The following is a 25,782-nucleotide window of genomic DNA, read 5'->3' on the forward strand; positions in this document are numbered from 1 at the left end:
GACGAGCTAAATAACCAGGGCTGCACATAAGTGGTCCGCAGGTGCGCATTCGCTGTCAAAATAAAAAACACGCACAAGGGTTAGGGTTAAATTTAAAAACTGTACTTTTGAGTTAAAATATATATTTATAATTTTAATAAATGACAAATTAAAAAGGCATGAACATTTTTTTTGTATCGAAAAAATATCGAACCGTGACACCAAAGTATCGAACTGAACCGTGAATTTTGTGTATCGTTGCACCCCTAATCAACGCGTATATTAAAATCCCCGACTATAACCAGTCTGGACAGCTTCGAAGTCGAGGATAAAAAGTCACTGAACTCCTTTAAAAACATACCGTTTAGGCCAGGTGGACGATGCACTACAGCGCAGTAGAACAGTCGCTCCTTATACTGTAGATTTTTCTATAAGAAGACAATCTGACTTAGTTGAAAGTCAGGTTAAGCAAGACCTACTTAGAGTTTACAGAAGTCTTCAGGAAGAGGTTCTTATCCATGTCTGTGTGTGATTTTTAAGACATGCAGATAACACAGTAACTATTATCTCAATGAGTATAAAATGGAATTACTACTGTTTAACACAGACTGGAATATGTTCACCCACACAGACATATTCAATCTGTCCTTGGCCCACGCTGTGGTACCGGCCTGCTTCAAATCCACCTCCATCGTCCCGATACCCAAAAACTCCAACCCATCTTGCCTCAATGATTACCGCCCAGTAGCACTCACCCCCATCATCACTAAGTGCTTAGAGCGACTGGTCCTAGCACACTTCAAATCCTGTCTCCCCCCCACCCTGGACCCCCACCAATTCGCATACCGCCAGAACAGGAGCACAGAGGATGCAGTCTCCATCGCACTGCACTCTGTCTGTCTCACACCTGGACAACAACAACACCTACGCCAGAATGCTGTTTATAGACTTCAGTTCAGCATTCAATACAATCCACCCCTCACAACTCATCAGGAAACTGACAGACCTGGGCATCAGTTCCCTAATCTGCAAATGGTTACTGGACTTCCTGACCAACCGCCCCCAACATGTCCGGCTGGATAACCGCTGCTCATCTACCATCACAATGTACCACAAGGCTGTGTGATGAGCCCTTTCCTCTACTCCCTCTTCACCCACGACTGCAGACCTGCTGATGGTTCCAACACCATCATTAAGTTTGCAGATGACACCACGGTGATTGGCCTCATCAGTGACAACGATGAGGCCGCCTACAGGGAGGAGGTGGATCGTCTGGCTGAGTGGTGTGACAGAAACAACCTGCTGCTTAACACCGAGAAGACCAAGGAGCTCATCGTGGACTACAGGAGGAATGCTGACCCACATCCACCCATCCACATTAAGGGGACGGCTGTGGAGCGTGTGAGCAGCTTCAAGTTCCTGGGAGTCCACATCTCCGAGGATCTCACCTGGACGACCAACTGCTCCAAGCTGGTCAAGAAGGCTCACCAGCGCCTCTTCTTCTTGAGGACCCTGAGGAAGAACCACCTGTCCTCAGACATCCTGGTGAACTTCTATCGTTGCACCATCGAGAGCATCCTGACCAACTGTATAACAGTCTGGTACGGGAACTGCTCTGCCTCGGACCGGAAGGCGTTGCAGAGGGTCGTGAAAACTGCCCAGCGCATCGCCGGAGCACCACTTCCTGCCATAAAAGACATCTACAGGAAGCGGTGTCTGAAAAGGGCTGGGAAAATCATCAAAGACCCCAGTCACCCATCACATGGACTCTTCACCCTCCTGCCCTCTGGGAGGCGCCACAGGAGCCTCCGGACTAAGACCACCAGGTACCGGAACAGCTTCTTCCCCACAGCTGTCAGACTCCTGAACTCTGCCTCCTGACATCTGACCCACGTTAAACTCATGGACTGAACATACACACACCCACAATGGACAACTGTACCCTCAAACACAATAATAACATGGACTGAACCACCACTCACAACCACTAGCACTTTATATAGCCTCTGTAGAAACTATCTACACCCTCACTTATCTTAACTGCACTACTGTATAGCTCTGTGTAAATAATCATTCTGTACATTCGATAATCTTTAATCCTACAACTGTTTACAACTTGCATAGTTCCCATTTCTGTATAGCTGTATATCTCAGATTCTGTAAAGTTATTTATTTCATATTCTGTATAGTTTTTCATATTTATATCCTGTTCATAGCCTGTACATAGCTTGTACTCACTACAGCCTGTACATACTTATAGTTATAGAATATTCACAACATACTTCATACCGTGTACATTATAACATACCATAATAGACCCATTTCTGTAATATACTCACATATCTATATTATTGCTAATATATATTGTAATATATCTATATCACTAAAGCACTTCTGGATGGATGCAAACTGCATTTCGTTGCCCTGTACCTGTGCATGTGCAATGACAATAAAGTTGAATTCTATTCTATTCTATTAAACATCAAATTGGTTGCTGGGAAAGGATAAGACCTGTTACATCATGCTTTCATTTTACTGCGATGTTTTCAGTTCCTTTTAACCTGCAGTAGTTTTGAGGACTAATTATTTTGTGCGTCCTAATTTCCATCCGTGGCAGCACTTTGTACACTAAAAATAAATAATAGGATGCAGTTTCATGCACCTCCTGCTATTGAATAATGCGCTGGGCTTGCTCTGTCAGGATGTCAGTGGGTGGGGGAGACATTGTGGAATAAAATATAGGTCAGCTTTTCTCCAACAGAAGATTTATGTGTTGCTCATGAACGTAGTCACTGCTGCAGTCCCAAAGTGGAGCCACAGGTCTTACAGAAGAAGGCTTAATGGCGTCTGAAATCCTTCAATTGTTTCCGCTTCCGCTGACAACAATTGACATTGTCATAGCTGTGAGTGTTGCCACGGCCCACAATATCTTTTACTTTATTCAAACACTTGCAAAGGCAGAGGGAGCAGTACAGAAACACTGTTTTAATGCTAGCATGGAGAAACTTGAACAAAGTTCATAAAAACAAAAAAGAAAACCAGAGTGAAAACAGCTCAAGGAAAGAGGGCAGCAGAGTTGTTCGATACTTCGCGACCCTTGAGCCCTCACTGCTGAATTGCACCTGCCTTCCTCCCACCCTGTTGACAGCATTTAGCACCATGACAAGTATCATTTTGAGCTAAAAAAGCTTCTGCTGTGGACGTAACCTCACAGCTTAGACGGTTTGGGAGTGAGACCGGAACTCTTTCTCAAAATGCAAAGTGACAGTTGAACTGGAAACGAACCCATGCTAACACAATTATTAGCATATCAGTAGAATAGAGTAGTTAGGTTTGTGGTTGAAACCTCAAACTGTTCCTGTGTGAAGTTTGCCTGCTCTCCCTGATGACCTGACTGGAAAGCAGTAGGAAATCTCCCAGTTCAATTATAACTCGCTTCAGTGACAGTGAAAGTTATAGTTTAGAATAGTTTCACTCAAATCCTGATGAGGAAGATGGGGTCATTAATTGCACCATCGGTTAATGTTGTGGGATAGAATTAAAATTCACCCCTCAAACTGCTGAGCTGGTCTTATACTCTGACAGTGCTCTCGCTGTCAGCCAAGGGCTCAGTCACGCAGGCCTAGAGACTGGTTAACCACCACCTGGTAATCTGACTGCAAGTGAAAAAAAATGCAAAAAAATCCCTTACAGATTTCAGGATAATATTCTTCAACACAAAAACGCTGCAGAGAAGAACGGAACATGATCAAGAAATGCCAAAGCCAACCCAGGACTGTTCCAAATGGAAAGACATTCAATTTCATAGAAATCATCTATGTCCACTGTGAACGACCATCTTTGAACAGAGGCGCTGGCTTACGACACCAACTGTGTCTCTATAATCCAGTTTCGAGATCATTTCCCAGACGCCTTTATGCCCACTCACACCCTGGGCCTTTTGACTTCAGGAAATCATATGATGGGGTGCGGCTAGGTTTCACAGTGAGCTCACCCGAAACCCTGGCTGACTGTGACCTACACCTCGACTTGTGCGATAAGGTAGAGGATCAACGGGGGGTTTATGACCCTCTTGGGGAGACACTCCACCATTTGACCCTAAAACTGAAAGCTTCTCAGATAAGAGGTGAAACGTCTTCAAGTAACTTCAAGAAGTTCAGATGCCTTTTTTTCCAAGCTCCTTAGACTATGATCACCTGCATGACGGAGAACCTTCACAGACTAAACAGTGAGACTTAAATCACATCTGATGTACATCAGACTAGAGTCTGTAAGGGCAAGATGGTCTAACATGGTGTCAAGACTACATGCATACATCGTATATACACACGAGATTCCAGCGAGTTACTTTGCCCTATCTTGAGACAAGTGAGGGCAGTTTCACACTAATCAGACACACACATGTTGCCCAGCATTCCTACCTCTGCCGGGATGTTCCAGACAAGTCTCTGAGGTTGGGGTAGAGAAGGCTCCACATCACCTTTACAGTGGCCGTCCTCGGTGTAGCCTAGCTGGAAGGCATCTGTGGCCAGCGTGTACTGGAGGAAAAAATAATAGTGAAGGAAAAGATTATTGAGACTTAGTATGAGAGTTAGCACAGCCATACTTGCAAAAATGTACCCCATTATAAAAGGGGAAAAAAGGTTTTTTTTAATGGACGACACAAAAATACAAGAGAGCTGATGAGTGCTTGAAAACTCAGCATAAGCATTTTTTAAGTTGCTGCTAATGCACTTGATTAACTGATTATCTACAATTGTTAACATTAAATGTTACATTTCATGACAGCCCAATTACAAAAAGACGGAACTAATTTTTGGAAAAGTTGCCAGGACGAAGTCTGTTCTCTCTAAAGAGCAGAGTTAGGTTTGCAACACTGCATCAAACAAACCACAAAATCTGTGACAAGCTGGACTTATTAAGCCAGAATCAACAGCGCAACATTTGGAAACCTTTTATAGACAGGAAACTACAGAAAGTCTAGAGTTTTTGGATTTTCAGACTAAACCAGATAACAATGGTAAGACCCTTGTGCATAATTCAGGCTAGCTGGCAACATCAAAGCTTAACAAATGAACTCAAGGATCGAATATTTCTTTATCACTGGCCAAAAGAAGAAGCTACTTAAAGTAGAATATTTAAAATGAGCTCAGACAAACATGATGCATTCATGTGTATGTGATATACACATGAATGCACTCTATTCTTTTCAGCTGCCCGGATCATTGGCTGCAGCTAACCCTCTCTATTCCAGCACACCAACCGCCTGCACGTCCTCCTTTCACTACATCCATGAAGCTCCTCTGAGGTCCTCCTCTTCTCCTCCTGACTGGCAGCTCCATATTTAACATCCTATATTCAATGTTCCCTCTAATTTTTCATGTGTGTGAGCGAACACACAAACTCCCTGAGCGTCCCTTGGACCATTGTGAGCGACAGCAGACGTGTGCACTGTGGTCACGCCAGCATCCAAGTTACATGTTTATTAAAATAATCAAATTACAGCATTTACATTTATGTTAGCCGACTTTTAATTAACTGCTTTAGCCCACTTACAATGAAAATGAAAATAAATCTTCTTCATGACCTGTGTAGCATGTTAACACTATTGGAAGTAAAAATTACTTGAACTCCAATTTTGAAAACATTACCTAAAAATGCAGCCAAGGCGTTTTTTTAAACAAACATTTCAAACTATTTACAGAACAATCAGCTGTTCTGCATCAAATCTGATGCCAGATTTGATCCAGATTTGATTCCTGTCCACTATGAGATGAAGGAGAACATCAGCCTGATACCTGCAGGCCTGACAGCAGCAGATGTATCACTGCTGTAACACCTGTAACACTCAGCAGTCGCCTCATTGTTCTGACACACAACAACACTATTGACTACACTACACACTAACTACACACTCACTACACACTAACTACACAAGATTTGTACTAAAAGTCACAAATCTCTCACATCTCAAAACACTGCCGTCACTCCTAAAACTTCCCCCTCCCTAAACAACATGTTGCTATATCATTTTTTGATTGGTCGACATGGTACATTTTTCCACCAATAGGAAAGGCTGGGTTTTTTTCGAGCGTTTTCCTTATAAAACGCCGTTTTTACCGTTTCTTCCCGCAGTAAATATAAACGACGACAGTATTCAGGAAGAAAACCAAACATTGCAGATATTTTATCATAACTCTGGTTTTACGTGGCCGATCAACACAATTTAAAAATATAAAGTCCACACTTTCTCCGTCAGTTGTTCCGTCTGTCCTGCTCACATCTCCAATGGTTGTACACGTTGTCATTAACGTGGCTTCACTCCACATCAGCCGCTTTGCTAAAACACCGGTGTCGGCACATAAGGACGCTGTCATATCCTGTCAACCACGTTGATTGGCTGCGTATATACGAATGTGAATCGCATTATTGGCTAGACTATGGGATAAGGTGGCATCGTTCTGATCCCATACAGGAGCAGCCAGTCACTGACTAACACTGCAAAACAGGATTGTTAAAGTTTTAACTTTAATTTCAGTTCAGGTTAGATTTTTTTTTGTGCGCAACGCAGATTTTCTGTGCGCAGAGACGTGCCAGCAGTGCGCAATCAGAGAGTAGCTTAGAGGGAACATTGCTTATATCTGATATATCCACCATCTCTCCCCTGCACATGTCCAAAGCATCTCAGCCTTTCCTCCAAAATGCTCGACCCAAGCGGTTCCTCTGACGTACTCATTTCTAAATCTGTCCAATGAAAATTCCTCTTTTGGTACCCCATCATACGCTTTCTCAGTGCAGCTCCTTCTGACATTCTCCACCATCCACCATCAAACGTGCAGTTTAAGGTGCTCTTTCTCAGCGTGAAACCATACTGCTGCCTAAAGATAATCTCTGCTCTCCTCTCTTCTTAACCCAGGGTTAGAAATGTTCATTCTTAAACATCATCATGTAACTGAAACACAGATTTCTGCAGTCTTAGTAGTTTTGCTTCTTATATCAAGTCAAATTAATAAATGCTGCTAATATTATCAGATAGCATGTTTTAGTCTTGCTTTTATCTCACTGTGGTAAAAATGGTGGGTGTTGAAGGCCATTAGTTCAAGTCTGATTGTGTCCCCGTAAGTGTCACTTCCTCTTTGCTGTGCTTTCTAAGATAATACTGTAACACAATCAGATTCTTTTAACACAGCCAGTTCCTGGAACTGGCTCCATCTGGAACTTTCAACTTGCAGCTGTGCTATCCCTGTGTGATAAATGCATGTCAGCACAAATTCAGAAATAAGACCAAGGATCACCTCCCAAAGGTGCGCTACAGTTGGTGCATCAGCCCAGGAGTGCTCTGCATTCAGCCCGCTCTTCCCATTCTTGTAGATCACAACGGAGAAGGATTTATCAAACCACCTGGGAGAGGAGAGAAGATAAAGCATAAAAGGAGATGCGTGTTGCCACAGCTTGTGTAAAGGACACCCGAGTCGAGTCGCAGATGCAGAAATAAGAATCCTGGCTTTAGACCAGACAAAACAGATTGGAACAGGGCAGGTCTATAACCAGTGTCACAACAATGATACCGATGCCATGCAGATATGCATCTTATTTTTCCTTGTATTCTTAAAACGCATTTAGTTTAGACAACTACCCTGCGAGACAAACTGCTCCACGCACCATCCCCCACACAGAAAGCTTTAAATCTGTCAATCCTTTCTGTCAAGGTTTCCTGTGTGGAGTCCAAATCAGCCTCAGGTGTCTGTTTGGTGTCTGTAGCTGAATTTCAATGAAGAAAGTAAAGGATTAAATAAAGGATTCATCACAATCCTTTATTTTTACATGTCTGATAGTGGTTTTTGTCACCATCACAAACCAAAGGAGAATCCTTGGCAGCCTGAGGCCTGTGAGAAGTGGAGTAATCACAGACATGTTGCTGTGGAGGAATGATTCTGTGACCTCAGTCCTGAACTCCTAGTAATGCACATTTATTCTCCAGAGATGTAAGTATTACTGTTAGCATCACAAGTTTTTTGCCAGGTGTGACTCACTGAGCAGCTGAAATCACGTTACACTGTTTTGCAAGAAAGATGACTAGATACACATAGCAGCTGACAGCATCTGTCATAAGACAACAAAAGCTAAACATTAGAAACTGATTACTAGGGCTGGGTTATATCATACCGTTCACGGTAATACCGGTGTAATGTCGGGTAACGATAGGAAAATGAAATATGGCGATAGACTATGGGTAAAACACGCAGTGCCTTTGTTTACATACGTACATGGCGGCGACGCAGAACGAGAAGAGCGAAAGTGGATCATTAAATGAAACGGATGAACCAGAGTTGGTTTGTAAAAATGCTGCAACTTCAGTGGTGTGGAACTGGTTTAGCTTTCGTCCGTCAGATACACAACAAAGCACTATTTTTGGTAGCGCATGCTAGCGGGCCGTCGTTATTACCGTGTTGTTTGGAAAATACAGCGCACTTAAAATCAATCCTTTGATTTTTCTGAAAATCGACAGAGCCCATTATAACCCCGTGTGCCTTATGTATGAACTCTGGTTGTGTTTACTGACCTCGAAACGATTTCATGTACACGGCGCTCCAAAATCTGTCAAATGTTTGCTAAGCTACGAACCCGCACCGCTTGATGGATTGTGGGAGCATTACGGCTATCGTAGGCGGAGCCTCGCGGAGTGATACGTACTGTGCTTCAACATAATATTACCGTATTGTGTGTGTATAACCTCTTTTTAAGTTTTGTGAATATTATACATGGTTATGCTGAGGATATGTCGGCCAGTTTCCACTGGAAATGCCTTTTGGTTAAACTGTCAGCGAGGAATTTGCATTTGCACTGTTACATTTTTATATAACTTTAATGCACATAAAAAACAGCTGCTTGTTTAAGTGAAAATACATTGATGGGGTTTTTGCACTAATAAAGTTGTGGAGTTGTAAAGTATTTTGTCTAGTGTCAATTATGTCGTCAGTTATATCGTTATCGCAAATTTTCAAATGTATATCGTGATAAATATTTTTGGTCATATCGCCCTGCTCTACTGATTACTATATTTTTGTTTCACTTCACTAATCTCCTGCCATCCTGTGTATTACTCTGTTGGTATTTCAGGTGAAACCAGCCATTATTATGTACAAATCTTGCCACGCTAACCAGTATGTTTTTGACACGATTGAATGAACTGACAAAAGACACCAAAACAAAGCATAAAAAAGTGTCTAGCACAGGTGGAGATGTTTGGTGTGTGTGCAGGCATGCGTGTGGAGTACTCTTCCACTCTTACAATCTGAGCTCAATAGTTTAGTAAATTCAGTCCATTTTTTGCAGTAGTTATCAAATTTGTCCCTATTAAGTGTCCAAATCAAAACAACAGTCACCTCATGGCACTTTATACTGCGAGGGAAAGCCCCTACAAGAAAGTCCAATGATATGAGCTAGCACTTGGCAACAGTGGGAACACTCTCCCCCTGCAACTAAGGCATGGGGTGTTAAGGGTCATGTGACTCAGCCCTAACTATATGCTTTATAAAAATGGAAAGTTTAAACCTAATCTTAAATGCAGAGAAAGTGTCCGTCTCACTAATCCAAACTTGGAGCTGAAGAGGGGCCTAAAGGCTGAAGGTGCTACCTCATCCTACTTTTAAATATCCTCGGAGGCACTGAGTGAAGTACTTGTTTGGAGTAACATGGTACTTTCAGGTCTTTACAATAAGATGGACCACGATTAGCCAAGATCTTATATGCATGGAGATAAAGATCATTTTTCCTATGTGGAAAACATCAGCATCACATTACATCATTCTTACATGGACGGACTATGAAGCGATCAGTTGCCACAGGATTCCCAGAGCATTCCCTTGGGTATGTATTCTACTCGAAGTGGTGATGTGATGAAGTATCTTTTGTCTCCATGATGAACCAAATAATGCTACAAATCTACCTTCACTTTCCAATTTTTATACAATGCTTACTGCAGTTAGGCTCTTGAAGGCACCAAACACCGTTTTAAATATACCAGATCCATAAAACCCCTCCCCACACAGGTTCCTTAGTGACCTCCTCACCTGTCATAACATTTCCCATGAAGCAGAGACTTGGCGTAGCGGTCCAAGTTCCCCTCTGGGTCATCTCCCCTCATGCCTTGCTCCTCGTCGTCCAAGGTTACAAAGAAGGCCGCCCTCTCAATGATATCCAGCGATCTCTTGTTGACCCCAGAGCTGAAGTACTGCTTCCTCATCTGAGCCCAAGGGATTCTGGGAGGAGATGACATATATATATTATAAATCATTGCTTTGCTCACGGGTCTGTACTCACAGTCAGCAAGTCTTTTTGCACAATTGTCCTAAAACAAAGTACTAAAAGAGCCTCGGAAGTGGAGAAAGTTCACAGAAGGCTCAACTCAGCGGAAACTACAGACGCTCCATAACAATCATGAGAAAACGTACTTCACTAAACACTGCATCCTTCTCAAGTACTTAGTCCACTCTAAGATAACTTAAGACAATCTGAAAACTCACAAAACATCAAACTATTGTTTCCATCAAGCAGACTGAAGCTTCCAACAAAGTTTCCACACAGTCAAAGACATCAGCATGTGCTGCAAATGTCAAAATCAGATGACAGTTCTTGGACAAAAGCCCAGTGATGTTTTCTAAGATCTCGTACTGTGTCCGATTTGCTGGTCGGCTCACTACTTTAGTAATACACACAGCTTGACGGACGGGCCATTAATGCAAAGGCTCATTGGACTGTTCCTGCTAAGCACGTCGGTGGCACTTTTCACACTTTGTTTGCTTTAAGCCATGCATAATGTGCAGGCAGCACAATATCCAGACTGTAGTTCTGATGTCATTTCCATCTTTTTGTAAATTCTGCACAATACTGATCATACCAGAAAACAAACCAGCACGAGACTAGTAACAGGATGGGAGCGCCTGCTAAAGACACCCAGTCTAAAACAGATTTAACATACACAACAATATTTAGCTTTAATCACAACAGGGAATCCTGAAGAGAGGGAGACGTGCATATATGCCAAGTCTTAATGGCCTTTGGAGAAAAGCGCAATTGAAAGTTAAATCATGTGAGCTTATCAAAGAAAATCAGTATGCATAGATTTCTATCAGTGAGGGCATTAAGAAACAACACACTGACATGTGGGTGTTTCGTGTGGGTTTTTTTCCACATGTCAAAGGCAAACAGTTCACCAGCACACTTATTTCTCATGATTGCCAGCACAAACACACATAGGCTATTATTTTATTACTACCTGTAATTTATTGCAGATTACTTGTATTTGCTTAATTGTTTACTAAATGTTTGAGGTGTTAAATAAACCAAAATGGAGCAAAATATGGGCGTGTGCGGTTGGAGGATGAGTGCGTGCGTGCGCACGTGCGAGAAGGGGGGGGGGGGGGGGGGGGGGGGGGGGCGCGAACATTTTTCTTGTAAAACAAGGGGGGCCCAGCAAAAAAGTTTGGGAACCTCTGGTATAACTAATCATATGTATCAGTAAAGAGCTCTGATTAGTATATTATGGTGCCATCCAGTGGTCGCGCTGTAGCTGCCTCTGAGCAACCTGCTAAATATAAAGACAGCAGGTTCAAACAGCTTTATACAAACTGGCTGTGTTTCAGTAAAGAAATAAAAAAAATGTAATTATTTTATTTTAATGAAAGAAAATAGTTTATTTTAACCTTAAAAGGTTTATTCAGTTTTAAAGAACCTCTTATCAATAAACCTTAAATACAGACTAGAACCTGTTCATATTTCTCCCAAATATTTCAGTTAGTCAAGTTAGAAAATGTATCAAAATTGCCTACTATAGCCTGTATATAAAAAGGGATAAAAAGGCATGTGACGTCACCCGCTTTTCCCCGACATTTAGAAAATTCCAACAGCAGCACAGTGTGCCATGTCAAATTTTTGGAGCCAGTAGTAAGCATATCAGGATGATAGGGGGCTGCCACTTTGTACGCACCTGTCTCCAGCAGTGAGAGCTCCCAGCTTCTCCTCTCCAGGAAGCGGGGGTGAAGCGTCATCCAGGATTCTCTGGATCTGGTCTTCAATCTCCCTGGGGGACAGCAGGCGGCCTGCCCGGTACACCCACAGGCGAAAATAGCGCCCCCTGTGGTACACTGCTACAAACTCGCTGTCTAGCCAGTGCTGGAGCACATCTGTGAAAAAGAGTAGGGCCGTGCCAAATTATACAGTCTGCAACAACAATAAGATATAACCATGAGATGTGTTTACATTGCCTAAAGTGTGTAAAAAGACAAGCCCGGGCATGTCTGAGTGTAAGAGCGCATCAGCCTCCGATGATAATTTAGTACCTGATAATGAACTTCAATACCATACTTCAATAATGCTACTTCAATAGCCTCATATCCTGAATATCTGGCTTCAGGTAATAGAAATAAAACGGGCATATAATAGAAGAACAGCAATCAATAGAATTTAGCAGAGAAACAGCTTCCCTTATTAAAGACACTTGAGCGAGAGAAATACAACTGCAACAATCAAAGTGCATGTTTATGTGCTGCATCTACTCTGAGTATGTGTGTGTTTGTTACCAGTCTCGACTCCTGGTGTGCGCGTTGTGTTGAACATCCTCTCACACTGAGCAGCACACAGGGGGATGACGGTACCCGGAACGCGGCTCTACAGCACAAAGACACAAACACACTGGCTATTTTCCATTTGTTTTAGATGGACATTAGACCCTTAGATAACACAACCCATTGTTATTTGAATCAATGGAAATCAGCAGCCACACAACAGCCACTGACCACTAAATACAGCCTACACAGATGGCTGCACCCTTCCGTTGCTCTCGCTTTAAAGGGGAGCTGTAAAAAAGCAAGGTGGGTAGTAGACAGACGATTTTGGAGCACATCAAAGGTTCTGCAGTACCTCACGAAACAAGAGTCACTGCCAGAATAAACTGACTATCAAAGGCATGTGCACCCATATTACACAATGGGCTGTGGACTACCTTCCAAAATTAATGATAAGTTTAGGACTTTTTACTCTCAACATTACACCTTCCCGCAGGAAAGCACCTTAATGGATAACTTTAACCCTTTAAGACCCACCATAGAACCAAGTCTGCCAGAGCATATCGTTATATTTTTACATGTAAACTGATCTCCTGCTATTTTAAAGTGGAGGTTAGTATAGTCATACACTGGTGCCCTTCCATCCACAGGAAACAACTCACTTTTATATAGGTTGAGCTTGTATCCTGAAAACTGACCAAATTGGTGAAATTCAATTTAATTTTATTAACAATTCAATCAGAGAACAGTTGGAGGGGTGCTTTACTGAGCTGTAGGTCCTAAAAGAATAAATGCCTTTTTACATGCCAGCCCAGCAATTTCCTTCATCACCACGAAGGAAAACAGTCTGTGTGTGTCCGAGTTTGGTTATTTTTTGTGTCACAGGTTAACCTGCTTATACAGAGACCCCCAGTATGGGCTACTCCAGAGCCTTTTCAACAGAGATAGAAACGACAGGGAGCAGGCGCATCTAGTACACGTAGAGGTGCCGCAAAACCCCACAGAGCTCAGCAGCCAGCGCAACAAATTCTGGATCCTTGGCTTTTAGTTAGCAGTTAGCAGCTGTTTCTGCTGTGAAGGGGCCTTTATGTTTTTTGTGTGTTTGTTTTATTTTGTTCTGCTTTGTCCTGTTGTACTTGCAATGGCGTTTTTTGTTTCTGTTTCTTGTTTTTGTACTTGTCCTGAGGGATAGGGCTACTATGTGGTATGGGTAGGGGGGTAAACTGCTTAACGCAATTACAAGATATGTGAGTGTGTCATTATTCTGTATTCTGTTCCTTCCTATCCCACGCAAAGCCACCTGGGTCGGCTGGAAGACTGTTTACTTAGCCTGGCTGGGCCAAGGACACTCTCTCAGCTAAACTCAGGATACACACAAGCATGTGCTGTCTACACCGGCTCTCCCTCACCCTTTACTCACCCCTGTTGCTTATCTTGTGTGTCTGTGGTGTACTGACAGTCATGTGCTTTTTGTGCTGGGGTGTTTTTTTCTGTTCTCAAACTGTTCTCCCATTAGGAGCTCAGTCTGAGTGGAGGTTTTTCCCCCTCCTCTCACCTCATGTTGTGTATTTTCGTTGTTTTTTTCCCACCAGTCTCTCTCTCTGACATGTCTCCCTAATGTAATGTTTGTGTAAAGTATGTTTGGTCATAGGGTTTCTTTGCATGTGCCATTTAGCATGCTGCCTGCTGTAACCCATAATTTCCTTCGGGATTAAAGTATTTCTGATTCTGATTCAGTTCAAACAGTCATTGTGAAACCTACTTGTTTGTTGTTTAACAATTCTGTGTGCATCTGTTTTTCTTTGTTACTTCAATTTAATAAAAATATCTTTGAGAAAAAAAACTTGTCTTTTATTCTGATCAGTCCAATTACATCTGAGACCATGTGTTTAAAAGCAATGCCACAATATTAATGCAATATTTCCATTGAATCCCTCTGTATTAAAACTGAATCTGAACTTTGAATACATTCTGGTCAACATAATAAAACAGGAGCTCATCATTTCAGCCTGAGAGACACTGACCTTTTTAAGATTACTGATGCAAACTTCTGACAGTGACAGGTATCATCAGAAATTTTATTTTTATTAATTTTAAAAACAAACAGCGCAACAGACGCAAACCCACTCCATCGCATTATTTTTCCAATCTGCAGAAATGTGTGCAGCCTCACCGGCTTCAGTTCCTCCCGGTTCACCTTGCGGCGGTAGAGCAGCAGGGCAGTGATCGTGTTCCCTGCCCTGGCCGCCTGCACTGAGGTTGGTGTCACGTACAGAAAATCCTGGAAGGACCACACAAGGGATAGATTTAAATAAAAGACAACTATCAGAAGATTTTTGATTTAGAACCAGAGGAAGGAGAATGAAATGTTGGATGATTCCCTCGTCTCTCTAAAAACACAGCCAACAAGATAAGGCTAAAAGGTTGAGCTGGACTGACAGGAAGCTCAGGTTTAAAAATGACAACAGGATATGAGGTGTAGATTTAATCAGGATCACGGGTAAAGAAAATAAAACATTCTGACTTTAATATAACTCCTAACCTTAGCTCAGAATGTAAACATGTAATTGTATAAAGAAGCAGTGGTTACCATTCCATAGTAGTTACTGTTGACCATTATGGGACCTCGGCTCCTTAAATAGACGTATTCCTCCCACCAGTCACTCACCTAGAGCCAAAACAGGAATCTAAAGTCTTTGTTCTTTTCAAACCAGGAGCACAAAGCATGAGGATTAAAAGTTGCAAAATGTATTGCTTTACAGTTGCAAGCTTTATAAGAAAACTTGCAAATAAAAAGGGATAAATTACATTATGCATCAGCTGTGTCAGTAAGGGCACACTGACCGTGCACCACAGAGCAGTGACTCAAACCTGTAACAGTCAAACTCAGCACCCGAACAAGACGCAGCTCCTCAAGTTTAAAAAGTTCAAACACCAGGACGTGAGGACGTATTGTAGTGATAACAGAGGTCGTGACGATTTACAAGGAGGACAACAACAACAATTTGCTTTTTAAATAAGTACTGCGTCACTTCTGTCAGTTGTCACTCACAGATTACAGAGCTGGCAAAAGAACGTTTACTCAAGTAAAAGTTTACTGTGCCCAAGCGTTTGAAGTACTTTCATTAATAAAAATGCAAATACTGAACTTATGCGTTACAGTTCTCCCTCGCTATATCGCGGTTCACCTTTCGCAGATTTTTTTTTATTTTATAAATACAGCACATTGTGTTCTGCGTCCTGATTGTTTGACAATGATCTACAGCCAATCTCGTGCCATGTTTCCTGTACAGTAAAGAATGCATTCAGCTTGTCAAATTTACATAAATCTTAGATCACCAGCAGTGTGACTAAGTGCAGTACTGTATGTTTATAAGCCTTCTTCCCAACAAACACAACAATGTTGATGAAATGTTGCCACCTGCGTATTCCTTTGGTTTCCGTCTATAATACTGGACTTATTTTTCTACAAAGGTTTGAACTTTGAGAGTTTAAACAAGAGAGAAAAGTGTGAAAATGTTCGTGCCTGTCTGAGAAAAGTGTATAAAGTGTGTAGGGAGGGGTTTACAGCCTTAAAACATTATAATAATTGTAAAAAATAAAGTTGGCTACTTCGCAGATTTCACCTATCGTGGGTTATTCTTAAAACATAACCCCGGTGATGAATGAGGGACCGCTGTATATGCTTTAAATAATCATTAAGATGCTGCTATACTTTTCTGCACTACCAGGCGAGCACAGGAAACATTTGTGGCACCTTCACATTAATATGAAGGCTGTGAAGCGACTCACTGTGAGTGACACAAAGTGTTTGTCAAAACTGCAGCAGAACCACCACAAACACATTTAACTCATTCAAAGCTCAGAGCCGGAAGCTTCAGGATCAAAGCAGCTAAATGATGGGCATGTCCTGTGACCTGGTGAAGTTGTTAACAAGCTGGAGAAATGATGAAAATAACCGACATTTGTGTTGTTATATAAACCTGCTGCACCTGCTCTGGCAAGGTTAAAAAAAAAAAAAAGCAGCCATGCACAAATTCATATTCATGAAATTATTGGGGAAATTGTAAAGTTTAGTAATTTGTTTAATTATAAAAATGATATTATGCAGTGAAGAAGATTGTTTTTTGTTTGTATACAGAGTCAATTCATTTAGTTTGGACAAAGGTCAGCGTGTGTTGCCCTTGAGCATGAGTAACTCTGGGTTAGTCAATACACCCTCCTGTACCCCTCGCTGTCAGCTGCACTGGGTGTACTTCCTGCTGAATACCTACATAATTGGTGGCCCACAGAGCTTTAAGTTTCAGGTAGCGTTGGAGGCGGTTCCCCAGATTCGACTCAAACTCATTGGCCAGGTCTGACATGCGTTTAAACTCCGGGTCCGTCAGCAGAGGGCGCACCGACTCCAAGTACTGATAACAGCAAACATTCAGGCAGCGTTAATCTGATTCTTGAACACAAGATGATAAGGATAAGGATGGGGAGAGAAAACAAACTTAAATGTGCCACCATGTGTTCAGGTGTATGTTCACGCTCACCCTGCTCACGGTGTCTTGGATGGCTGGAACGGGGAGGTGAGGTAGAGACGACTGATAGCTGTACAGCAAAGGCTTCCTGCTTGACAGCAACCTCACCAGAGGCTGAAAGAAACAGAGGTCAAAGAGGGGAGACAGTTTTAGACGGTCATTACAGACAGCGTGCTTTCAATAAGAAAATGTAATCTTATCCCTAAAAGAGATTTTCTACCTTTTACAACAAAAACCCTCAGTCTTTGAATATTAGAGAGGGCTGGGTGCGATCTTTATCACAGGAGGAGGTTTAATGACAATGAAAATAAAGTTTCTTTAAAGTAAAGCTCCCTTTCAAAGTTCTCTTCCAGCTAGGAGGCAGATACTGCTCCAATCCAAGACTGAAAAACTGGAGCTGTTTATTTAATCATCATGATTTTCAAAACCAGACTCCATGGACCAATCCTCCAAGATCAGATGAATATTCCTACTTCCAAGCAAAACTCACGCTTAAGCGAGTATTAAGTGTTGCTGTAAATCATCACCAGCAGTAGTTGAATTTTTTCTCCCAGTCAGGGCTCTGCAGGCTTGACAGTGTGTGCTGCCATCTACTGTAGATAACAGACGAGCTCAGAAGCTCGAACAAGCCCCACTTAAAAGGAATTAAACTACAAGAATGAGGCAAAGCAAACAATCCAGTGAGACTGTTACTCTTTCAAATCAGAGAAACATGTTTAAAACAGCTTTACATCATTTCATGTTTGCAGCATTTTTGGACGTGTTATGTGCTTGAAAAGAAAAAACCCACACAACACTATAACATGGAACCATTCAGCCTAAAAATAATCAATGTGCTTTTGGTTCATGTTATCCAACATAAATATTACACAGTCCAGGAAAATATTAATGCAATAACTCCTCGAGTCCAACACACCCACACAGCAGCCTCTGGAGGAAGCTGTGGGACCGAGCAGGAACGTGGCTTACCACCCAGACTTTGGTGGTGTTAGACATCCGGCCGTGCTTTTCAAACATCCACTGGTGGTAGGACAGCAGCAGTTTGAGGCAGAACCTGAGGGCGAGGATGAGGGAGAGCCACAGCAGAGTGCTGAAGACCAGCGCCGACACCATAGTCTGGCCCTGGGCACTGAGGGACATGTGGAGACTGCACAGAGGGAGTGAGATCGCTTTAATGATGCGAGCAGCTACAAGGAAACTTTTTCAATAGACAATAAATAATACAATCTGCAGGAAACTGGGAGGAACAGTCTTGATAAATGACCTTTTTAAGAGATGTCCCGTTGCTCTGTTTGTTACTTTAACAGAGCAGTGGGACATCTCCCATATCTGATAAAATAACTAAAAAAGACAATTTTTGTAATTTTGCCTCTACACACCACCATGGTAATTTACAGCCATATTTATCGGCAACACTCAGAGTCCAGCCCAGAGAGGCTCAGATATAACCAGACAACTGCCTGGTAATCAGTTTCAAATGTGAGGTAATAAGCAGTATTATCTGATTACAGCTACACTAAACACCGATCGGAAGTATTTTTATCTACAGCTAAGAACTGATGCAAAAATACTTTAGCAAAACTGAGAAAGTGTGCATTTCACTCACATAGCTCATGTTTAATCTTACCGTGAGGCTTCTGACAGTATAAAAATACAACAGCAACACCTAGCGGGCCACTGAGGAAGTGAACTGTGCATAGTATTAAAAACAATAAGATGTTAGGATATTAGATGTTATGATATTAGATTGCATTTAAAAAGTAATAAACTCATAATGAAGGCAACAAGCACGGGCAGTTCAGTTTTTTTCTGTAGTCTAGTACTGCACTAGTACAGCTTGGTAATCAGGAAAGTGAGTTTTGACTCTCCTGAGAAACCTCGGTTCCTAGCGTTCAGGTGGATGTAACTGAGACTAGAGCAGGGCGATATGGCCAAAAATATTTATCACGATATATATTTGAAAATTTGCGATAACGATATAACCGACGATATAATTGATGCGAGACAAAATACAACTCCACAACATTACTAGCGCAAAAAGACAACCTTCCATTTATTTTCACTTAAACAAGAAGCTGGTTTTTATGTACATTAAAGCTTTATAAAAATGTAACAGTGCAAATGCAAATTCCTTGCTGAAAGTTTAACCAAAAGGCATTTCCAGTAGAAATGGGCTGACATATCCTGAGCATAACCATATATAATATCCACTGAAGTTAAAAAGAGGTGCTTTGCAACATTAAACTGCAGTGTGCAGTATGCATTTTTCGGACCATAAAATGCACGGGATTATAAGGCACATTAAGCGAAACAAAGCAGTCAGATAAATCAAACTTTATTAAACTCATTCTTCTTGCTTCCTCCACTTCTGTACCATTGATTCATTAATGTTGAATTCTCTGGCAGCTGCTCTATTCCCATGTTGTTGCAGTATATTAATGACTAACCTCGTATTGTGGATGGATTATCTCAGTTGTTCTCCTGACTGAAGATTGGTCCGTTTACAGCATCCTGCCATGCGATTGCATTTGTCTCTAACCATGAAGAACCTTCACGTTAACTTTTATAAGTGGAAAAGTGTTAGTGTTCGTCCTCCAGCTTCACTGTTTATGTTATGCTAACATAGCTGTATCGCTAGCGATCACGTAGCACATCATTATATACCAGCTAGCCCAACTTCAGTAACCCTACAAACGTCACTGCTGTTTAGTTTCCTGTCTTCATTTATGTTGGAAGTGATAGCAGAGCTGTACGTTTGATTTTTTTCAGAAATCTCTCAGTCAGAACATGCAATATCATGCTTAGGTAACTAGCGAAACTAGCGAGCTAACTTCCGCTAGCTTCCTGCTAACTTCTAACTCCGTTAAATGTAATAACTTTTGTTTTCATGGATGCCTGGAAGTTAAACTTTATAGTTACACCTGGTAAAGCAGCAATGCTGATCGTTTTATTAAAGATGAAAGAATTTAGACAGTTTTTAACTCTAAGTGATGCTGCAGTGTTGTTTGACCTGAAGCATACGGAGTTTAGGACCCAGATTACTCCCAGATTTAAGAGCATCTTAGTCCGACAAATATGACAATAACAACGGCCGCTTTGTTGTGTATCTGACGGACAAACACCAAACCAGTTCCACATCACGGAAGTTGCACCATTTTTACAAACCAATTCTGGTTCATCTGTTTCACTCAACAATCGGCCATGTGCGTATGAAAACAAAGGCACTGCGCATGCGCGTTTTACTCCCATTCTATCGCGATATTTCATTTTCCTATCGTTGCCTAACATTATACCGGTATTACCGTGAACGGTATAATATGGCCCAGCCCTAACTGAGACACGCCACCTACCTATCAGCTGTTGGCGAAGACACTTGCTGACGGCAGCGGTCGTCCCCAGCAGGACAGTGCACCCCACCACACCACAAAACTAGTCAGGAACATGACAAACGGTCCGAGATGTTGGCCCGGTCTCCAAACTCCCCAGATCCCAATCCGAGCCAGGATGTTTGAAAAACAAGCCCAATCACGGAGGCCCAACCCTACAACCCCAGGAACCCAATGTCTCCATCCCCCTGGAGTCCCACGTCCATGCCCCGACGGGCCAGAGCAGTGTTGGCACCATGAGAGGGGACCTACATACAGTGGGGCAAAAAAGTATTTAGTCAGCCACCGATTGTGCAAGTTCCCCCACTTAAAATAATGACAGAGGTCAGTAATTTGCACCAGAGGTACACTTCAACTGTGAGAGACAGAATGTGAAAAAAAAATCCATGAATCCACATGGTAGGATTTGTAAAGAATTTATTCGTAAATTAGGGTGGAAAATAAGTATTTGGTCACCTCAAACAAGGAAAATCTCTGGCTCTCACAGACCTGTAACGTCTTCTGTAAGAAGCTTTTCTGTCCCCCACTCGTTACCTGTATGAATGGCACCTGTTTGAACTCATCATCTGTATAAAAGACACCTGTCCACAGCCTCAAACAGTCAGACTCCAAACTCCGCCATGGCCAAGACCAAAGAGCTTTCGAAGGACACCAGGAAAAGTATTGTAGACCTGCACCAGACTGGGAAGAGTGAATCTACAATAGGCAAGCAGCTTGGTGTGAAAAAATCAACTGTGGGAGCAATCATCAGAAAATGGAAGACATACAAGACCACTGATAATCTCCCTCGATCTGGGGCTCCACGCAAGATCTCATCCCGTGGGGTCAAAAGGATCATGAGAACGGTGAGCAAAGATCCCAGAACCACACGGGGGGACCTGGTGAATGACCTGCAGAGAGCTGGGACCAAAGTAACAAAGGTCACCATCAGTAACACACTACAACGGCAGGGAATCAAATCCCGCAGTGCCAGACGTGTTCCGCTGCTGAAGCCAGTGCATGTCCAGGCCCGTCTGAAGTTTGCCAGAGAGCACATGGATGATACAGCAGAGGATTGGGAGAATGTCATGTGGTCAGATGAAACCAAAGTAGACCTTTTTGGTATAAACTCAACTCGTCGTGTTTGGAGGAAGAAGAATACTGAGTTGCATCCCAAGAACACCATACCTACTGTGAAGCATGGGGGTGGAAACATCATGCTATGGGGCTGTTTTTCTGCCAAGGGGACAGGACGACTGATCCGTGTTAAGGACAGAATGAATGGGGCCATGTATCGTGAGATTTTGAGCCAAAACCTCCTTCCATCAGTGAGAACTTTGAAGATGAAACGAGGCTGGGTCTTCCAACATGACAATGATCCAAAACACACCGCCCGGGCAACAAAGGAGTGGCTCCGTAAGAAGCATTTGAAAGTCCTGGAGTGGCCTAGCCAGTCTCCAGACCTCAACCCCATAGAAAATCTGTGGCGGGAGTTGAAAGTCCGTGTTGCTCGGCGACAGCCCCAAAACATCACTGCTCTCGAGAAGATCTGCATGGAGGAATGGGCCAAAATACCAGCTACTGTGTGTGCAAACCTGGTAAAGACCTATAGTAAACGTTTGACCTCTGTTATTGCCAACAAAGGTTATGTTACAAAGTATTGAGTTGTATTTTTGTTATTGACCAAATACTTATTTTCCACCCTGATTTACGAATAAATTCTTTACAAATCCTACCATGTGGATTCATGGATTTTTTTTTCACATTCTGTCTCTCACAGTTGAAGTGTACCTCTGGTGCAAATTACTGACCTCTGTCATCATTTTAGGTGGGGGAACTTGCACAATCGGTGGCTGACTAAATACTTTTTTGCCCCACTGTAATATTAGACAGGTGGATTTAATGTGGTGGATGATGAATGTGTGCACTGGTGATTGAGACATGTGATCACCCTTACACTCATGTTGGTTTCAGTTCATTCATGTCACATGTTCAGCTACAGTCATTATAATGAATGTCACTGTTCGCTTTCACCATGCCCTCTATCCTGCCAGTTATATTCATCTGTTTATTAACCTTGCTGTCTGAAATGACTCAGAACATCATGAAGGCAACAGGTGCAGTCAGTGAATCAGTGATGCTTTATGCAAGAATATAAAGCTACAGTTAGTAGTCAGGCTGGTAGGAAGTAGAGGAAAGTTCAGGTTTAAGCACCACACCCACAATCCTCTGTACTGACTCATCTTGTTAACATGCTGAAAAACCTGCTATATATGTATACACAACTCCAGCCCTCCTCACTGTAAGGCCTTAGAGTGCTGCTGCACCTTTAAGAAGGAAAAACTCACACACTTGGAAACACTTCAACTGGACACATAATTCCAGTCCTAGTTATCACAGCAGTTATTGTCATATGGTCCCCATGAGATGTTTTTAATAAAATGTTTCAGGTTTCTGAGTCGCGGCAGCATCACCATTAGCAGCAACACAGCACAGGGACATGAGTGAAACTGTGGGCAAATACAGTGTGCAGAAATAAAAGCTACTAAGCAACATAAAAACATGAGCAAGAGCAAAACTTCCAGAACAACATGGCATCAAAGACATAACAACTGAACTGAGGAGGTAAGGAAGATGCTGGGCTTAAAATAAGCATCACATTATAGTTTCTTGACACTTGATTTGTCTGCAGAACTCTGAGAGAAGTTTGATTAATCATGGGCCTTGCTCGCTTGCTCGCCAAAAGCTCCTTGGGGAAGATACAGAGCTGCTCTCGAGGCGTTCTTCACAATGAATGATTGACAGAACAGCTCTTAGATGTAGAAAAAGAACAAAAAAGTGCTGTGTGAATGGGTGAATGAGCTGTATGAAGTGTTTTACTCGAGTATAGAGTAAAAGTCTATGTGCAACTGTTAAGTCAGATAAAGTACCCATGAACCATTTTACATTTTCACCACTTCATGTATCCACCAATCATGGTAGCTTCATCATTCTCTGCTGCACGCACACACATACATACACTTCGTCCCTGTCGTCACCCACAGCAGACGAGATAAGAGCAGAGTTTACCCTGATAAAGCTAAATTATGATTCCATGTGCTCACCTATTTTTGCACCTTCAGCTTTGTTACTTTGATTAAAACAAAACCCAACAACGACACAATTATGGTCTAATTTGTCTACTTTGCATTATCAAATCATTTTGCCCATTTAAAGAACTTTGCCACTGACATTGCCGTTGTGTACCTTAGCGGCAGGTGCTGCTGTATCTTGGTGATGAGCCCCATGCTGGGATCCGACTGCATGTACATGGTGGCCAGGATTCCTATGGCAACGAAGAGCCAGGATGACGGGCTGGCGGGGTACACTCCTTTAATCAGACTGTTCTGTTAGCAGAGAAAAAGAAACAGGCATTGGGATTATTCAGTGGTGGCTCTGAAACAAAGTGCAGGTCAGACCTTCAGAGGTGAAAAACCATCTTCCATTAGCAGCTTTAATAAGGAACGCATTACAGATGTGAATATGATCCAGCACACCTGGTTTCACAGCTGTGTCATTTCAGATCATTTTTATAAACTTTGCTCTAAAGCCAAACATGACACTGATGTGTTTCTTAATGTTCTAATCATGAGTGGGGAAACATTTATGGGTTTCAACTGTGTTTGGCCTCATTTGATTTCATACACTCACCAACAAACACTGAAGGTTACAAAGAGATTGTTACTGAACATAATGACTTCCCACAAGTGGTGATGCAAATATTAACAGCTGTCACCCAGAAGGGCAAACATCATACCAGGGTTACCCAGGTAGACCACGTAATACTGCCATGTGCAGTCAGCCCCATCCTGGACACGAATGACCCGCCTACTTCTCACAAAGGTAACAACAAGTAGAGAGTGCTGATTTGGCGGAAACACTGAAATTTAGTCAACGTTCAACTGCATACAGACTTCTGATGTGTAGCAGTATAAAACCACGTGACCACACGTGAAGCACGTCAGTGATTGTGAAATAATAGTAATCCTCTTGCAGCTGAAATGTTAACAAATCTTATATTGACCAAAAAAAAAAGTAACAATGAAGGCATTCCCTTCCTGATTAATGGTATTCCAAGTATACCACGATAACTGTCAGTGAAAAGTAATAATTTTGAAAAACAGACATTATGACAGGACAATTAACAACATTTAACCTGTTTGTTTGCATTACTGATGAAGCTCAACACACACAGGCCTTCTCTGGATTTTGGTTGCTGAACAAAAGCTTAAAACTGAATCAGTCGATATCATTACAGCGGTGGTGCTGCCAGCAGGGAAGCTGCAAACTCTGCAACATCAAACCCAACATGGTTGAAGGGCGTTTCTCCCGTTTCTGCTTTCCTTTTCGTTTTCATTTATTGCCTGATATAAACGCCAATACCAATATATCTGCAAATAGCTAACATTGATAGATGTTTTGGCCCAGCTGATAAATCCATCAGGCACAAATCAGTAGAGATATTACAATAAAAAGTCCAAAGTCTAGGTTTTATTTTCATTTCAGTTAACTAAAATATTTTTCTCTTATTAATGCTTACAGATACAGACAGGTTTCACAGCAGCATCAAAGCACATCCTGCAGGTGTTTCAGGAGCATGAGTCCATAGTGAGACTGCAGGTGCACTGTAGTGTTTAAAGCTGAAACCCTTTATCAAGCAGGAAGAAACATTTCGCCTGATATGAGACTTTCTTTAAAGCACTTTGTTACCTCAGCTCCTGCACAGCTGATTTTAGAGATGGACAGATCCGATATTACGTATCGGTATTGGTCTGATACTGACGTAAATCACTGGATCGGATATCGGAGAGAAATAAAAAATGTAATCCGATCCATTAAATATCAAAAAAGCACCTCACAAAACTTTCGACACGGCGTAACTCAGCTCGTAGCACGTCGGAGCAGTGTGCTCACGTGATAGAGCGGCTGTGGCATGCAAGACCTGTTGTCTGGTTGAGTATTTGTAGCCTCGCTACCAACCCGGCATTTCATCTCCGAGGAAGTGATCCCAGAGAGAAGTAAAGCAAGTGTGTAAGTTCATCTCTGAATGTTTGTAAAGCATTCCCGCGCTAAGCTTAACAAACGATATATGGAGCGACTGCCTCTTCTTGCTGCTACTTCAATCATGAAACTGATCAATGATCAGCTGATCAGCTTTTTTGTCACGAGTCCGTCTCTCTTGTTTGTTTTTGGCCCACTTTGCACCAGAAAGAGGAAACCAGCGGCTGAACAACAGCAGCAGGTTTAAGCTTGATCAGCTGTTGTTAGAATTTATTTAATATTACTTTCTACACCAGGATCTTTTTC

At 42.2% G+C, this 25,782-nt stretch overlaps 1 protein-coding gene across 1 annotated transcript in view; it reads right to left on the bottom strand.

Annotated features, from left to right (window-relative positions):
• LOC146575409 (carnitine O-palmitoyltransferase 1, liver isoform-like) overlaps positions 1 to 25,782 on the bottom strand; it is a 59,064-nt gene that overhangs the window by 21,404 nt on the left and 11,878 nt on the right. The window contains exons 3-13 of the mRNA XM_085270113.1: positions 23,683 to 23,822; positions 18,041 to 18,218; positions 17,084 to 17,185; positions 16,820 to 16,957; positions 15,136 to 15,213; positions 14,719 to 14,826; positions 12,561 to 12,648; positions 11,969 to 12,164; positions 10,053 to 10,241; positions 7,275 to 7,380; positions 4,401 to 4,517 (exon numbers count right to left, since the gene is read on the bottom strand). Of these exons, the coding sequence (XP_085126239.1) occupies positions 4,401 to 4,517; positions 7,275 to 7,380; positions 10,053 to 10,241; positions 11,969 to 12,164; positions 12,561 to 12,648; positions 14,719 to 14,826; positions 15,136 to 15,213; positions 16,820 to 16,957; positions 17,084 to 17,185; positions 18,041 to 18,218; positions 23,683 to 23,822 (1,440 nt within the window). The remainder of the gene's footprint in view (positions 1 to 4,400; positions 4,518 to 7,274; positions 7,381 to 10,052; positions 10,242 to 11,968; positions 12,165 to 12,560; positions 12,649 to 14,718; positions 14,827 to 15,135; positions 15,214 to 16,819; positions 16,958 to 17,083; positions 17,186 to 18,040; positions 18,219 to 23,682; positions 23,823 to 25,782) is intronic.

The sequence above is a fragment of the Mchenga conophoros genome, linkage group LG4 (assembly GCF_057382185.1).
Source record: "Mchenga conophoros isolate Kocher_MC1m ecotype Shallow Benthic linkage group LG4, M_conophoros_male_GT1.1, whole genome shotgun sequence".
NCBI classification, from domain to species: Eukaryota; Metazoa; Chordata; class Actinopteri; order Cichliformes; family Cichlidae; genus Mchenga; species Mchenga conophoros.